This window comes from Orcinus orca, chromosome 11 (genome assembly GCF_937001465.1).
Source record: "Orcinus orca chromosome 11, mOrcOrc1.1, whole genome shotgun sequence".
NCBI classification, from domain to species: domain Eukaryota; kingdom Metazoa; phylum Chordata; class Mammalia; order Artiodactyla; family Delphinidae; genus Orcinus; species Orcinus orca.
Window position 1 is genome coordinate 22,153,157 of NC_064569.1, and position 17,666 is coordinate 22,170,822.

General features: G+C 39.2%; 2 protein-coding genes across 13 annotated transcripts in view; one reads left to right on the forward strand and one right to left on the reverse strand.

Annotated features, from left to right (window-relative positions):
* The window catches only part of FGFR1OP2 (FGFR1 oncogene partner 2), a 32,711-nt gene extending 28,293 nt beyond the window's left edge, over positions 1 to 4,418 (forward strand). For all 10 annotated transcript variants that reach the window (XM_033430211.2, XM_033430212.2, XM_033430214.2 and 7 more), the window contains 2 exons: positions 578 to 691; positions 2,395 to 4,418. In XM_033430211.2, the coding sequence (XP_033286102.1) occupies positions 578 to 691; positions 2,395 to 2,532 (252 nt within the window). In that variant the 3' untranslated portion in view covers positions 2,533 to 4,418. The remainder of the gene's footprint in view (positions 1 to 577; positions 692 to 2,394) is intronic.
* An 8,727-nt stretch (positions 4,419 to 13,145) lies between these two features.
* Positions 13,146 to 17,666, reverse strand: part of TM7SF3 (transmembrane 7 superfamily member 3) — a 36,091-nt gene continuing 31,570 nt past the window's right edge. For all 3 annotated transcript variants that reach the window (XM_033430208.2, XM_004270900.3, XM_049694199.1), the window contains 3 exons: positions 15,993 to 16,090; positions 15,066 to 15,228; positions 13,146 to 13,800 (listed from right to left, as the gene is read on the reverse strand). In XM_033430208.2, the coding sequence (XP_033286099.1) occupies positions 13,538 to 13,800; positions 15,066 to 15,228; positions 15,993 to 16,090 (524 nt within the window). In that variant the 3' untranslated portion in view covers positions 13,146 to 13,537. The remainder of the gene's footprint in view (positions 13,801 to 15,065; positions 15,229 to 15,992; positions 16,091 to 17,666) is intronic.

Here is a 17,666-nt window from a genome sequence, read left to right on the forward strand (position 1 = left end):
AATACTTTAAAGAAGAACTCTGTTCATTTTACTCAATACTTATTATCTATTATGTACCTAACATTAAATAGTAGGCAAATATAAGCAATGTACAGTTCCTGCTCTCAATGAGGATTATAATCTAGAAGAGGTTCTGGATTGAATTGAGATGAATTTTTAGGCATGGAAAATACAGAAAATATTTTTAAATCATGAAGACTTCAGTGAGGAAAAGAGATTGAATGCTTATCTTTCCCATTACTTTGGTCAATGGGGTATGTAGGTGCAGAAAAGAAAAAGTTGCTGATCATTTGTGGTGAGAGGAATGTGAAATGAGTATTTTTCCTGTTTATGGGTTTAGATATACTGTGCTGCTTATCCTTAATCCTAGTCCTAACAGAAATCTGACTTCAAAAGCATATTCATGGTCAGTCAACTTTCTTGTAAATATGTTTGATATATTACATTTATGTTAAATGGCAATGCAAAGATATTACATTCATATTAAGTGGCAATGCAGATTTTATAAAAAGGGGAGGATCCAAAAATTTTAAAAAAGTATTTCACTGATTCACAACTTCCATCTCTTTTTTTTCAGGAATTACAAGCACACGTTGACCAGATAACTGAAATGGCAGCAGTAATGAGGAAAGCCATTGAAATCGATGAGCAACAGGGTTGCAGGGAACAGGAACGAATATTTCAACTTGAGGTAAGTTTTAAATTGCACATGTAGGTGAAAACTGTCCATACAAAGATTTATGTCAGAAAATATATCCCACTTTAAAATATATACTTTCTGGGGACTTCCCTGGCGGTCCAGTGGTTAAGACTTCACCTTCCATGCAGGGGGTGCGGGTTTGATCCCTGGTCAGGGAGCTAAGATCCCACATACCTTGTGGCCAAAAGAACCAAAATATAAAAAAAAACAGAAGCAATATTGTAACAAATTCAATAAAGACCTTAAAAATGGTCCCAAAAAAATCTTAAAAAAATAATATATGTATGTATATGTATATATATACACACACACTTTCTGGGATACTAGTAATGTTCTTTTTCCTAATCTGGATACTGGTTATATGGGTGTATAATGCAAGACCATTTATATAGTAATGCAAGAGTCTAGGATCAATAGTAAACTTATACCAGTAATTGAGAAAATTGATTTTTTTTTTATCCTGTGTCTCTTCTGTTATTAGGTGAATATACTTCTTCAGCTTAGTAATTTTTTTTAATATCTTTATTTTATTAGAGGTCACAGTGATGCAGGGAGAAATGGTTTCAGTCCACAAATCATATTCTTTGGCCACTTGTATTTTTCTGGGGAATATAAAAGCTTTTATCGCATCTGTCCTTTATTTTGTGGTAGCAGAAGCACAAGTCATTGTTGAATAACTGAAATCAGTAGAGTAGACCTTTATACTTTTAAAACCTTTCTTTTGAAATCATGGTGGAGAAATTGGGTATAGAGGGCCAAAAATGATTTCTCTAAGTGTACAAAGTTCTCTCATTCTTTATAACAAAGGTAAGCAAACTTTTTCAGTAAAAGGCCAGATAGTAAATCTTTTAAGCTTTGCAAACAGGCAGTCTCTATTGTAGCTACTCACCTCTGGCATTGTAATGAAAAAGCAGCTATACACACAAAAAATAAGATTGGACTCAACTGTGTTCCAGTAAAGTTTAATTTACAATAACAGGCCTCACTCAAGCCAGGCCATAGTTTGCTGATCTCTGCTTTATTTATACCATTGAAACTTAGAACGTAAGACCAAAGACAAAGCAGTAGAGAATAAATTATGAGAGTTATTTGTAAATGTCTAAAAATTTCTTGCAGTAACTAATCTAGAAGGAAAGGGCAAAGGCAAAGTTGTTTACCAGTGCTAGATTTGGTCACTTAACTTTCCTTCTAAGAAATATCACAATCTATTCAGCCAGCCCTGCTGCTGTTAAATTCCAGTGAGGGAAGCAAACCAGGCCTTGCCCTGCATTCCATGCTATCATGGAAATAATCAAATTACTAAAGTACTGAGAGCTTTTAGCCCCAGGGTATTATTCAGACTTTCTGAGTTTACACAAATATAAATCTAGGTGTTATTTTCTTACTGTGATTTTCTATACTGTGATTATAAAATAGGGCTGTTTCTGAGGTTCTGTCTACAGTTATAGCTGCATAAATAAAAAGGCTTTTCAGTGGTGGAAGACATTGAATACATGATTCCTACCTCTTTAAAAAAGTGTTCCGTGGATTCAAGTTGTCAACTTCAGCTGCATATATCATTTAATACATTTCTGCCAATTACAGTACTTGCTTTTTATTTATCATACCTTCATATGTTTGGCTTTTCTTAAGATATGTTTGTACTCTTGTAGCCACCTCGGTGACTGCTTCTTTGTTTTTGTGCTTTCTTATAGCAAGAAAATAAAGGCTTGAGAGAGATCCTTCAAATAACTCGAGAATCATTCTTGAATCTTAGAAAAGATGATGTGTCGGAAAGTACATCTTTATCAGCATTAGTGACCAATAGTGACCTGAGTCTGAGGAAGAGCTGAAGAGCTTTTAAGTCTGTGAATGAATTAACAGAAAAATCCATCTCAAGCTGCCCTTTGTTTTATTTTTTACAATATGTACAGTGCACTGGCAATGACATTTTTAAAAGACAGCAACAAGAAAATGCATAGTTAATGGTCATAGACGTTATTCCAAACTATAATTGAAAAAGAGAAACTAAGCCTTTGTTAACTGGTGAACAAGTTAAAGATTTTCACAGTGACTGCTGAATGTATCAAGAGCTTTCAGCAGTGCTGCTGGCTTTCTGGTTGACACTTGGATAAACATGAATATGCCCAACAAGTGTCTGGGAATTAATAGAAACATCCCAATTTTAAAATACAAATTTTGCCACAGAATTGTGAATGGAAAATCGTCATACTAAATTATATCCTCCCTGTATGGTGAAAGTTAGCAAGTAGCTTATGTACCATGAGACTTCAGCTTTAATGATTGCCTATCTACCTTCTCATTAATTTAAATTTTTGTCAAAGAAAGTTCAGTTTGAAAGACTTAGGAATGTTTTATATGCACCATAAATAAAAGAGGTAATTTAATTTTAGCTAATTTATCCTAATTAATACTAACAGTTGTCCATGATTTGCTTAAGTATATGAAATATTTCAGGAATGAAAGAGAAGGAATACTACTTTCTAAGAAAGAAGAGCTTATAAGAGACATATTTAGTAGGTTAAACTACTTCTTTGAAAGAATAAGTTTTGGTTCTAAATCAGTAATGGAGATGAGATTTTTCTCTTCTCTGTTTGATCTTTAAGGATATTATGTAGTTCATTTAGCTAACAGTTGAAATGTTTGATATAGCAAGATAAGTATGGTAATTTCAAAGTAAATTGGGAATTCCTCTGCCTCAAAACCTTTTTTTTTTCCTTAAGTAATCACGCTTAAGACATATAGAAACAGTAAGTTAAAATATAAAAAAAATTTTTTTCTAGATCTATTCTTAAGTTCCATCTGGTTCTCATAACCTACAAGATGTTCCTTGTAACCTTTCAGTCAAAGGGCTAGGGGGTGGTGAGGGGGAAATCTGGATTTATAAGTATTTGTTTTATTTTTTACAGAATATATATCCAGTATATAAATTTTTAAAAGCTGCTAGAAATAGAAATGTGCTTTAACATCAGTTGAAATCTAAATTTTTCATGTTTTGTCGTGATTATAGAAGAAAAGGTAAGAGTGTCAAATATGATTATTAAATATACTGTACTCACATTAAATATATATTAAAAATAGCACAGTAGAAAATTCTACTTTGGAGTATATAATTTGTTAAAGTAATATTTACATGGTAACTTTTATGTATAATTTCATATATTGGTAAAATTCAAAACTACTTTTCACTTCGGAATTTTTTATCTTAAGTTTGGGGAAAGTGGGGTTGATGGGACTGATTGAATAGAAAAGGGCTAATGGCCCAAACATTAAATAGATTTCTTTTCTCATTCAGAGGCCTTAATTGTTATTTGGTAAACAAGTGACAGTTTTTATTTTTCAACTTTTCTGTTGGTTTTGGGGAAAGTATCCTTTAGTTTGATGCCACATTCATTCATAGAGTTTTTATCCCAAGTCAGAATTGAAATAAGCTACACAATTGAGAGTAAGTCTGAGGCAATTCATTGGGGCAGCTCTATTATAAAACATTACTTGATAAATAATTATTTTTGTAAACAGATAAGTTGATTTAATTTATTCTTGGTCTTCTTACTTGGATATTATTTTAAGAACTTGGTGTTTAAAGACATTTATGTTATTATATAGCAAGTGTTCTAGCCCATACTTTTTTTTTTTAAGCAGAACCTTAAAATTTATGTCTGAGAATATGTACTACTAGGAACCTATTTTATCAATAAAGATGAGCGATTAAAATTGGTATGGTCTCCAAGTTTATTTTTTCTTACCAGAAACTTAGTACTTAGCAACAGCTTCTATCTGTATTTCTTAGGAATTGGCCAGCAACTTATTGCTGACTTGGCAGACCTTTTGATCATCTGTGGTGGGTTTAATAGTGTCCCCCAGAAGTATGCCCAGGTCCTAACCTGTTGTACGTGTGGATGAGAGCATACTTGCAGATAGAGTCTTTGCAGATTTAAGGATCTCAGGATAAGATCAGCCTGGATTTAGTATGGGCCCCAAATCCAATGACTGTTGTCCTCATAGGAGAGGGGGAGATTTGAGTCACACAAGGAGAAAGTCATGTGAAGACAGAGGCAGAGGGTTTTGCAAATCAAGGAGCCCTAAGGTTTATGAGGGGCCAGGAGAGATGCATGGAGTGACCTTGGCTCCCTCAGAGCCTCCAGGAGGGACCAACCCTGCTTGATTTCAGACTTCTGGCCTGTCAAACCAAAGGCTGATGTGAGAGCAAGTGAATGAATTTCTCAAATACTAACTTCCCCTAGAATATGTTCATTTTAAGACCTACCTCAGTAATTATAAGGTTTTTGTTCCTAGCTCATGCAGACTCTAGCATGTATAGAATACAAGAAGTGAAAACCATCTCTATTCAGTAGAAAGAAAATCACTGGTATCTATCATTGAAGGGATTCAGGAGGGAGAGCTGGTTTGGAAGAAAGGTTGAGTAGCTCTACTTGTGGAATGGGAAGTTGTCCTCTGTTGGAAAAACCTTCCGACGTTAATAAGCAAAATGAGAGAGTGCATTTTTTGTCTTCTTTTTCAGAGAAAGGCCTTCAATCCCATCCCTGAAATTAGTCCCCTAAAACAACGGTCCCCAACCTTTTTTGGCACCAGGGACTGGTTTCGTGGAAGACAGTTTTTCCACAGACGGCGGGGGTGTCGGGTGGGGAGCTGGTGTCAGGATGATTCAAGCGCATTACATTTATCGTGCACTTTATTTCTAGTCTTATTACATTGTAATATATAATGAGATAATTATACAACTCACATCATGCAGAATCAGTGGGAGCCCTGAGCTTGTTTTCCTGCAACTAGATGGTCCATCTGGGGGGGATGGGAGACAGTGACACCCAAGTGTCCTGCTTATGTTCAATCTACTCTGTGATCTCATTTTGGTCACCGTCACTGCAGAAAACCCTGCTTCACAAAGACAGGATGCTGGAAATGGAAGCAGGCCTTTCGGTGCTTTTGTGGCAATCTCAGGATATTCCACCTTGACTTCAATCCAGAACGTATGGGGATTTGAAGTTGTCTCACACATACTTTTAAGGCCACCGTCATTTGCGATCTCAAGCAGTTGATCCTCTTCTAGCACGGACAAAGTCAATTCACCCGGCTTATTCACAAATGGGTCACAGATCCATTCCTTCCCAGTTCGGGCTTTTGTGTTTAAGAAGTCATGCTCAAACTCTTGAAAGCTGAGACAGGTGATCATGCCCCAGCTGGGAGAAAGAAGGCCCTGGCTCAGTCTCTTTTAAAATCTCTGCTAATGTTTGAAACATGTCAAAAATCCCAATGTTCACTTGTCGCCCCCATAATTTCAGTTTGGCTTTGAAGGCAGCCGCTTTATCTGCCGACTTGAACACAGTTGTCATTCTCCCCTGAAGTGACATTGCATTCGTTGAGCAGGTTGAATATGTCACACAAGTAAGCAAGTTTTGCGACCCATTCTGTGTCACTGAAATGTGCTGCCAGTGGTGACTTTTTCTAAAAGTAATCTCTGGAGCGGCTCTTGTAAAAAAACTCTGGCCAGTAATCTACCTCTAGAAAGCCATCTCACTTCTGTGTATCGGAAAAGACGTGTGTGCTCTGCACCCATCTCCTCACAGAGCTGCGTGAACAGACATGAGTTAAGGGCATGTACTTTAATGTGGTTGATAATTTTAATCACATCCTACAAAACAGTTAAGTTCAGGTGACATTTTTCGGCTAGCCAGCATTTCTCTATGGATGACACAGTGCATAGACTCACATTCAGAAGCGACCTCTTTGACCTGAGTAGTGAAACCAGAAAGCCATCCAGTCATGGCAGCCGCTCTGTCTGTGCATATACCGACACAAAGTGACCAATTCAGTTTTCCTGATATGTAATCAATCATTCGAAGACTTGAATAGTTCTGCAGCTGTGGTGTTGGCTGGCAACAAAAGTGCACATAACATATCCTCATGCACATCCTCCTGAAAAATATATTGCACAAAAGTGAGTATTGTTGCCTTGTTTTCAACATCGGTAGACTCATCAACCTGGATTGAGGACCTCGGTGACTCATTAATCCTCTCTAACAACTGTGCCTTAATATCCTCTGCTGTTTCAACAGTTCGTCTACTTATGGTGCTAGCCGAAAGAGGAACACGTGCCACCTTTTGAACTGCAGCCTCTCCTAGAAGTTCACGACAAATGTCCTTAGCAGCAGGCAGGATCAACTCTTCACCAATACTAAGGGCTTCTCAGCTTTAGCAATGCGGTTAGCCACTAAGAATGATGCTCTCAGTGCAGACACATTTGAGGAAGTTGTGGCCTTCAATAATTGCTTGTGTTCTTTGTGTTCACGGTTCGTTTTTGAGAAACTCCAAAGGCTTGTCTTTTAATGCAGGGTGTTTGATCTCCACGTGGCGAAGCAGTTTTGAAGGTTTCATGGCTTTGTTGGATAGCCGGTCGCCACATATTATCCACAGCGGGCTTGGAGGACGTGAATCACCTGTTGCAATGAACCCGTAATTTAAGTAGGACTCTTGGTATTTTCTTTTAAATGCAGCTTTCTTTTTGTTGGCAGTCTTAGAGCCTTCTGCTGTCTCATCATTGTGTCTTTCCCCTTTTCAAAGAAGCTCTCCAGCGACGTTTGGTTTTTACTCATTTTGGCTAGGGTTAGCTTGCGGGCTTACCAAAACTGTGACTGAGACAAGTGCGCAGTGTGGGAAAGAGGCACGGGTGGAAGTAGTAAATAAAATAATGGGTGGGCCACGCACGGACTAAAATACGTGTCGGATTCTGACTTAAAGCCTGCCCCCAGATGCAGCTTAATTGTCACTTGCCACTCACTGATAGGGTTCTGAAATGAGTCTGCAAGCAATTGATTTATTGTGGTCTCTGTGCAGTCAGACCTCTCTGTTAATGCTAACCTGTATTTGCAGCCACTCCCCAGCACTAGCATCACCGCCTCAGCTCCACCTCAGATCATCAGGCATTAGACTCTCATAAGGAGCGCACAACCTAGATCCCTCGCATGCGCAGTTCACAGTACGGTTCGTGCTCCTATGAGAATCTAATGCCGCCGCTGATCCGACAGGAGGCGGAGCTCAGGCGGTAATGCGAGCGATGGGGAGCGGCTGTAAATAGAGATGAAGCTGTGCTTGCTTACCCGCTGCTCACCTCCTGCTGTGCGGCTTGGTTCCTAACAGGCCATGGACTGGTACCAGTCTGTGGCCCAGGGCTTGGGTACCCCTGCCCTAGAACCTTAGGCCCGGCCCTAATGATACATATATTTTAGTCATTTTAAGGAATTTTGATACACAGATGGTCTCCAAATGAGACAGCTAGTTTACTTTAAAAAGTTGAGAACTGGTTCAATTCCTGAAAACACAGCCCATGGAGCATGGGGGAGCCAAGGCAGGCTTAGTAATGTGTCTCGCTTGCTTATTGCAGCTGCATTCATCTTCTTATCCTCTAGCCCTTTCCTCAAAGCTCCCAGATCATCCATCCTGCACCACGAGTGCAGGCAGGCCAAGCACATTCAAGCTAGTCTGGGAGAGAGAATCCATTACAGGAGGAGCCACGAGAACCTCATGGGAGACAGAATAGGCCTTTCACCCTTAAGGACTTCAAAAAGAAAAAAATTGTGGCCATGCTTTAACCTCCTTCCAGGGGAAGGCATTCACCCTTAGGGGCAGTAGAGTCAGGTATATTATTGTACTCATATGTATAGACTCTGGAATAGAAAGAATGATTCCGAGGGCCACAGCTTGTGGGTCACTCAAGTTCTGAACTACCTGCCAGGGAATGATTGGAAGGAATCATTAGGAATCACTAGGGTCTTGGAAGGAATGGAAAAAGAAAGGTAAATAAAGAGGTAAGGTGTGCTCCGTGCAGTTCTGTAGTACAGTTAAAATTTAATGAGGAAGAGAAGACTGACAATAAAAACGGAACTACCATATAATCCAGCAATCCCACTTCCGTATATCCAAAAAGGACCAAAACCAGGATATTGAAAAATAATCTGTACTCCCAAATTTACTTCAGCTGCAGCATTATTCACAATAGCCAAGATAGGGAAACAGTCTAAGTGTCCTTCAACAGATGAATGGATAAAGATGTTGCATTTGTATACAATTGAATATTATTCAGCCATGGGAAAGAAGGAATTTCCGCCATTTGTGACAACACGGATGGACCTTGAGAGCCTTACGCTTAGTGAGATAAGTCAGCAGAGAAAGACAAACACTATGATATCACTCATCCGTGTGATCTAATAACGCCAAACTCCTACTAACAGAGGGCAGAATGGTAGTTGCCAGGGGCTGGGGGTAGGGGAACTGGGGAGATGTTTAAAGGTATGAACTTACAACTAGAAGATAAATACATTCTGGAGATCTAATATCCAGCATAGTGATTATAGTCAACAGTATTGTATTATAAACTTCAAAGTTGCTAATAAACTAAATCTTAACTGTTCTCACCACAAAAAAAGAAATAATCATGTGACATGATAAGAGATGCTAGTTAATGCTGTGATAATCATAATATATAAATGTATTAAATCAACACGTTGTACACCTTCAACTTATACAATGTTGATATGTCAATTATTACTCGATTTTAAAGAAAACAAAACAAAACCTGACAACGTCCTGGTCTGGATCAACTGCTGAAAATGTCCAAAGCTGAGAATAGGAGAGCTGATTCCCACCAAGCACCAAAATGAAGGGCTATAATGACTGGTGGGCATACAAGTGAGACTCCACCGGGGCACCTCCCAAGTGAGAAGGGAAGGCCTCCAGGCTTTTGTTGGTGCTTTTCCTCCACTATGTGGAATGCACTGAGCCTCCCTGTAGTCCTGCTCTTCCTCCAGATCTCCACTTAAATGTCACTTCCTCAAGGAATTCTTCCCCAGCATCTCAGATTCCACCCCCAATTCCATTGTAGATTTTCATTGCATATTGTTACTTCTTCTGTAACTATTTTAGTATCTGTCTCACTTATCACACTCTAAGCCCTGAAGCAGGGACCAGGCCTGTATTGTTTGTCATCTTCTTCTAGGCCCCAAGGCAATGCCTGGCATTTAGGAACTCAACAAAATATTGAGTGAATGGGTGAAGGTGAGATCGAAATCAGACTATTATCATTCATTGTATTACGGTTATTAAAATTTTGCCCCTGGTGATGCAGCTTCGTACAGAACTGCCAGCCTCCCCCATGTAATGATTATGGGGTAGTCCCTGGTAAGCCCAAGTTTCCGCTAAACTTGAGCCCCTCTTTACCTCAATTTCCTAAAGAGTGGTCCTTGCAAACGTAGTGGCCAAAGTGCCCAGGTGTCTTTCAATCAACCATCAGGATAAAAGGACTTGTAAAGTGTACTAGTCTGCTAGGGCCGCCATAACAAAATACCACAGACTGGGGGGCTTAACAACAGAATCTTTCTCACAGTTCTGGAGGCTGGAAGTCCAAGATCAAGGCTGATTTCTTCTGAGGACTCTCTCCTCTGCTGGCAGATGGCCACCTTCTCACTGTGTCCTCACATGTACTTTGCCCCAGGGTCTCCGTATGTTCTAATCTTTTTGTAAAGACATTAGTGAGATTAGATAAGGGCTCACCCTAATGGCCTCATTTTAACTTAATTCTCTCTTTAATAAAGCCCTCTCTCCAAATACAGTCACATATTGAAGCACTGGGAGGTGAGGGCTTCAACATATGAATTGGGAGGGGGGAACACAACTCAGCCCATATCAAAAACGAAAACACAGGTAGCCTCCCTCCCAAGAAGGGCTGTAGCACAATGGGAAAGCCTCCACCCAGTTCTCAGGAGATCAGCCAAGAATTCTGGGGTTTTAATGAAGGTTAATAACAGGTATCAAGTACATCATCAAGGAGTGAACTTTATACCAAAAAATTCTTTACAAATGCTGCTGTGGAGAAATACTTATGGATATTGGAAATTTTAAGTATCTATCATGTACTTTGTAATGAACAGGAAATGGTCCACGAGCAAAGAGAATTAACTTGGAAAAACATGTTTTCACTGTGTAAAGTTAATAACTCCCCAAAAGTAGAGATCATGGCAATATTAGGAGCATACGAGCTTCCTACCAATTCAGCAGCAGAAGAAAACTGAAAATAGCCAATGAATTACATTTTCATTATGACAGAGTATAAAGCACATTTGGATAGGGAGTTCTCAAATTTTGGTCTGGGCACAATTATTTGATAACTGTGACTTCATATAATTTACTCCTTGGTTAAGAATTGCCTCAGGTATGAAATAACATGATAACATGTTAAGATCAGTTAACATTATCTCTGAAGTTCACTCCTGGTCTAATATTCTAGCAATTTCTTTGCTAGAATCAGTTTTCTATCCCAATTTATATAGAACTCAACTGGTCTATAGCACCGGTTAGCTGCTGTGGTTTGGCAACCTAGTAGCTAATCTACAATAGGTTAATCAGAACCAAAACATTTAAATAGTAGAGCCAAGTTTCCAGCAACACTATTTTTCTTGTTTGACACAACTGAAGTACTAAAGATACCAACACAAACTAATGCATTAAAGACATCAGCTTTCCTTTTAACAAAAGATATAACTTTTTTTTTTTTTTTGCGGTACGCGGGCCTCTCACTGTTGTGGCCTCTCCCGTTGCGGAGCACAGGCTCCGGACGCGCAGGCTCAGCCGCTCCGTGGCATGTGGGATCTTCCCGGACCGGGGCATGAACCCGCGTCCCCTGCATCGGCAGGAGGACTCTCAACCACTGCGCCACCAGGGAAGCCCCAAAGGATATAACTTTTAACACATTATCCCATATTTTGTTCATTTCCTATCATTCAATTTATACTTAAACTGATTTTTTTTAATAAAGAATTGTTTGTCCAGATTAAATAATTTTGTTTTTATAGCTGTGAAACCGTCCTCTCATGTCTTGTTACTTTGGTACAAAAATACAGTTGGTAAAAAATTTTATAAGAATTTTATAATAATGAGACTTCTTAGCATTTTTTCAAAATAGGTATTTATTATTAAAAAATTATACGAACTGACTTATTACTCACAAAAAAAAATTAGCATGAAAAATTTTAAACAATATGTCTCCCCCCTCCAAGAAAGTGTGTTTTGTCTTTATACTCTTTACTGTCAGTGCATTTTGATGGTATAGGAAAAAATTCACACATATTCCATATAACTTTGTTAGAATTTACAACAGTACAGCAGAATCCAGAATCCCTACAGCGAATTATTAAGAAAACACATTTTTTCTTCAAGTTTAAGTGTTTTTGAAGTTATATAAACAGTGAAGATTACAAAATAAATAGTAAACAAACACCTGTGTATAATTTTTCAATGCAAGAAATGATTAGTCATACATTTTTTCATTTTGTTTCAACCTTACCAGAACACTTTTAAGAGCGAAAGTTGAAAATTTTCCAGTTACCCGAAACTTCAGAAACCTACTGTCCATTGAAAACCTCAGAAAAGCAGCATCATGTAAACAGCGGTTAACTTACAAATGGGAATGCAACAACCACAACCGACCTCAAGGCCACTCAGGCACGTCAGAGTTCCCAGCTCTAAATGCAAGGCAGAACCTCCTCGGCAGAGGCTCTGACAGTTAAAAGGCCGTGAGGAGAAGGGATGCAGCCCAGGGCATCGGGCGCTTTCTTGTGGTGGAACAAAGTCAAAACTGAAGGGACTCTCCTTACAGAGTCCAAGTCACTGAAAGCAGCTCTATTAAACACCTGAGTCCTTTCTGACGCCCTCCTCAGCGCTTTACAACACAGACAGGACAAACAAAGGCTTCATGCACAGATTTTCTGAAACTGTGCCAATGCTCTAACAACTAATTTAGCAGAAAGAACTACAAAATGCAAATTTTTTAAAGGTTTCCCTATTAATGGGATTATGGATGAAGCTAGGAGCCAATCTGTCTCCTAAAAATAAAACAATTCATACGTCATCGAATGCAGTTTCAATTAGAGATCAGCTGTCAACACTATTTTAAAAGGTCTTGAAAGAAAAAAAAAAAGGCCATTTTTTAATCTGGAATATAAATAAATCATCCATATAAAAGCTCTATTATCTATATAAATGGAGCTACTTTCAAATAATTGGAATAATTTAGCTATTTAAAATACCATTTTAAGCAATAAAAGGCAAACACGAGGGGTACCTACTGAACTATATACTTAAAAAATGATCGATACAGTAAATATGTATTTTACCATAAACAAAAGAAGGGTACTTTTTGATAATATATAATACTAAGAAAGATGCAACTAAGTAATCAGACTGCTATCAGTAAGAAAATAAGTTAGTTTTCCCTGTTTTGTACTCTGAAGTTCAAAGGCCCAGTTTCAAATTCCCAAAGCTCCAAACAGAGTGACAAATGAAAGTTCAATCCAACCCTTAAATTAAACCACTCTCTGTGCCCTGGCCCCCGAGTTTGGACAGACTCAGGTGACAGAATTGTTCAAGGTGTTATAAAAAAAAAAAAAAAAACACCAGGGCTTTACAAGAGAACCACTGTTTTCAAGTTCCTTTTTTTTTTTTAAGTGTATCTATTTAATGGAATAAGTTGACATATATTTATAAACCAAAAGGTAATGCCTTACGTATTTTATAATAAGGAAGAACCTCCCTACCACCAACTTTTTGGCCATCTTTCTCCCTCTCACTTAGAATTACTGTCATCTCCCTGGTATACCCTTACCCTGTATCAATAAGGAGACCACAATACTGTACAAAGCACAGACACAGAAGCTGGTTTCTTAGCAGACTCGCCCCAGAGACTGCTGAAGCAGCAAGGCAGCAACACCCAATCTGAGGCGGTACCTGGGTTGTACTTCAAGATTGCACTGACCAAGCCCTCCGCATCTACAGAAGCAGGGGCGTTCTTTCTCCAGCTGGCTGTTCCTTCTGAAAGAGCTCTTTGATCTGGGCTAATCGGCCGTAGAGCCTCTCTCTCAGTGGAGGGATGTGGTAGCTGGGGTCCAGGATGTTCGTCACTCTGCGCTCACGCTCTCGCTTCCATAACTTGTATGGGTGGGGAGGGAAAAACGGTTGCCCTCTTTCTCTTCGAATCTGTAACGTAATTCCACTTACAGCCAGCATGCCCCATACTGCCAGGATAATAAAGTCTAAAGAATGGTAGAGAAGCACAGTTTGAACTCTTGTATTTTAAAACCTAACACAGATCGAAGACAACATTTCATAGCCTCAACCTGTATCATCTTTTCTCCGTTAATATTAGACTTTCTGGTAAGTTTGTCCAAACATACGTGTATTTCCTCACCAGCCAAGGAATAAGTGAGGAAGCTATGGTCTTACATTTTAAAATAGGAGTTTCCAATTACCGGCATTTCAAAGTCCAGACAGGTTGTAAAGGAATCAGTTGTTTGGACCCTTGGCATTCCAATATTTTATGACTAGTGCCCACAGACACAGCTGTTTGCTGTTTGCTGTGTTTCTCCAGAGGTGGGGGGGAAAGGCAGTGATCTCACAAATGTACATCATTGGAACGTCATGATGCTCTTTTTTGCCATCCCACCCTATATGGGACCCCACCCCACTCATATAGAGTGGATACAGAAGTGCATGAAAAGATTCAACAAATTGTACTGAGCTTCTAGCAGAAGACTTGGCAAAATACTGTCAAACTTCCAAGACATGTGGATTTCAAGGTCTTTACCATCAACCTCCTAAAGAATGAGGGCAGGTTCAGGATAGCAGAGGGAAAGATGTGCCCTTAAATATTCATAACAATCACAATGGTGCTTATATATCTTCACTTCTAAGACCTGCTTTTCCATCCTCGCTATTCTAACATTTCTGAAACCAACGTATCTTATAATCTTTGTGAACATTTAATTTAGTAGTCATTTTTTTCAAAAAGTGAATGGAAAATCTTTAATGGGTAGACTCTTACAATTGAGGAAAAATACAGCTACTGATTGAAAACCACTTTCACTTTGATTAGCAAATTACGTGCTTCTTTATAGGAGGAAAACAAGGGAATAGCTTAAAAATATCAGGTTGTCGTTCTCACCCCTCACCCCACCCCAACTCATAAGGTGCCAAACAGCTTTATTCTCAGCATTTTTCTTACAACTGGGAATTGACCAGATAAACCTTTGTAATCCTGACTTAGAAATTTCTTAATAAAGTTCATTTACTAGATTTTTAGAAGTATGGCTTTCAGCCACCTTACAAATTTAAATTCTTCATTCCTATGATCATAAGTTATTAACACAGGGCTCTTATCGCATTTGGATGGTGTGAATTTCCACCTTTTGTCCAGTTAACCTTCTTTCAATCTTTCAATCTGGTTACCAAGAGTTCTTGTTAGCACAGGTGGGCCAGTATTCCTATCTGACTATCACTTGGTTCTTGGATTGAGTCTTACCATTCGTTTGAAAAGGCACATTTATGAAAGCTCTGCGGAAATCCATGTGGAGCACTCTCTTCAGTACGTTCAAAGTGATGTAGGAAAGGCTTGTGTACAAGTAACTGTCAACGGCCAAGACCACCGAATAGGAGCCAATGAATCCACAACTCAGTATGTTCAGCTGTGGAAGAGCAGAAGCGTTTAGGCGGCACCTCTGGTAGAACAATAATAGTTTTTAACTTTGATCACTGGCCTCAATCCCAGGGAATTACTTCTCCCTCAGAGCATGTGAAGAGAGACCAAGTCTTACAGCTGAATAAAGGTTACCTGAAAATATAAACTGAAAACAATCTTCAACACCTACAGTTGGTAAAACAGTTTCCCTCATCATAGAAAATATCTTCCCTGTGAAAGAACTTCAACAATAAATTCTAATTAGATTAAGAACCATTCTTCTGGAGAGACGGCTGAAATGAACAATCCGGCAGATTGTTGCATTACTGTAAGCCCTACCTTCTCCGCTTCTGCTGTTAAAAGAGGGATGACCTGCACCACTTGATGGAAAAAACATCGTAACTAGGTAATGGTAACTAGAACTTCTCTTGCTTTCATAGTAACAAGGCTATTTAAAAATCAATCATCTGGGACTTCCCTGGTGGCACAGTGGTTGAGAGTCCGCCTGCCCATGCAGGGGACACGGGTTCGTGCCCCAGTCCGGGAAGATCCCACATGCCGCGGAGCGGCTGAGCCTGTGCGTCCGGAGCCTGTGCTCCGCAACGGGAGAGGCCACAACAGTGAGAGGCCCGTACCGCAAAAAAAAAAAAAAAAAAAAAAAAATCAATCATCTGATACAGATAATCAGACAGCTCTCTCTGGTGAATAAAAATGCAAAACAACTGAAGGCCCAGGACAATAGGATGAATAAACTGACCGGATGACACTTACTATTCTTAGGCAGCCCATGAAAACCACTGGAATGAGAATAGCTATACAAGAGAAGGTCACCCAGAACACTGAGTCATCACGGAAAATCTTTAGGTTTCCTGGAAAAGCAAAAAGAAATCAAGAGTAAACAACAGGTTCACCAAGTTAAATTTCATTTTCTCAACGTGTGAACATAGACGCACATCGAAGATTTAATTTAACAACCAGGGAATATGTCGGCAATTAGATATGAACTGACTTTTTTCATTTAACTGTCAATACAATCCCCTTTGAAGGGAGTGTCCTAAGAAGGTAGAGGGGTGGGAGGAAAATCAAGCAGGTAAATGCTCTGCATTTATTACCAGGATAATTTAGAAGAGGCTGGACTAGTCCAAGCTCTTCCGTTTACCAGCTGTGATGCTGGGCCTCAGTTTCCTAACCCATAAGACGAGATGGTTGAACTACTTCATCCCCAAGCTTCAAATCGTCCCTTCTAGCTACAAATTTCTATGATTCCATGATTCTGTACCGCAAAGTAAAAAATATAAGTGGCATTCAGAGTTAACCATATGAACTCCCATATAAGCACCAAAATCGATTTAATAGGGTTTTTAAAAAAAAATATATATATATATATATATATATATATATATATATGAGTTTGCACCCACTCTTATTAAGGAGACACTCACCCTAAATGTCCTTAAGCAATGAGATAGTTCATACATTAACTACCAAAAATAAGATAGTTCAATACATCAACTACAAACAATTCTAACCCATCATCCCTCCATCCTCTAAGCATTAACACAAAGGGAGGAAGCTCATTAAGTAGTATTTGATTTAGCACTTCTAGAGTAGAGCTCTGAATCTGCATTTTCAACAGACATCCCTGGGAACCTGTCATTTAGTCAAATCTAAACAATGCTACTTTCCAGGTAGATAAAAAGCTACCTGCGGGGTGGGGGGGTGGCTGTGGAAATGAACTCGGCTATAGGTTTGCTAAAATCAGAACAAAGGGCCTTGGAATGGTCAGTAAACACACAGGTCACCAATTCTCTCTGATCTTAAAAAACAATCTTTAGAGAGCCAACTGCACTCAATATCCTGTGTTCTCAAGAACTGACAGCCTCAAGAGACAGGCATTCTTTTTTTTTTTTTGGAGACAGCTATTCTTATATCTAACATTTTCATCACCTTTAATCTGATATTATTATATAAGAACTAAACATTGTCACAAGAAGGAAATAGCCTAATACTTTTTTTTGTGTGTGTGTGTGTGTGTGGTACGCGGGCCTCTCACTGCTGTGGCCTCTCCCGCTGTGGAGCACAGGCTCCGGACACGCAGGCTCAGCGGCCATGGCTCATGGGCCTAGCCGCTCCGCGGCAATGTGCGATCCTCCCGGACCGGGGCACGAACCCGTGTCCCCTGCATCGGCAGGCAGACTCTCAACCACTGCGCCACCAGGGAAGCCCGCCTAATACTTTTGAATGTAGATACTCCCTTTTTTTTCTTAATTGAAATACAGTTGATTTACAATGTTGTGTTAGTTTCAGGTGTATAGCAAAAGTGATTCAGTTATACACACACACATACACATATATATATATTCTTCTTTGGATTCTTTTCCATTATAGGTTATTACAAGATATTGAATATAGTTCCCATGGTATATAGTAGGGCCCTGTTGTTTA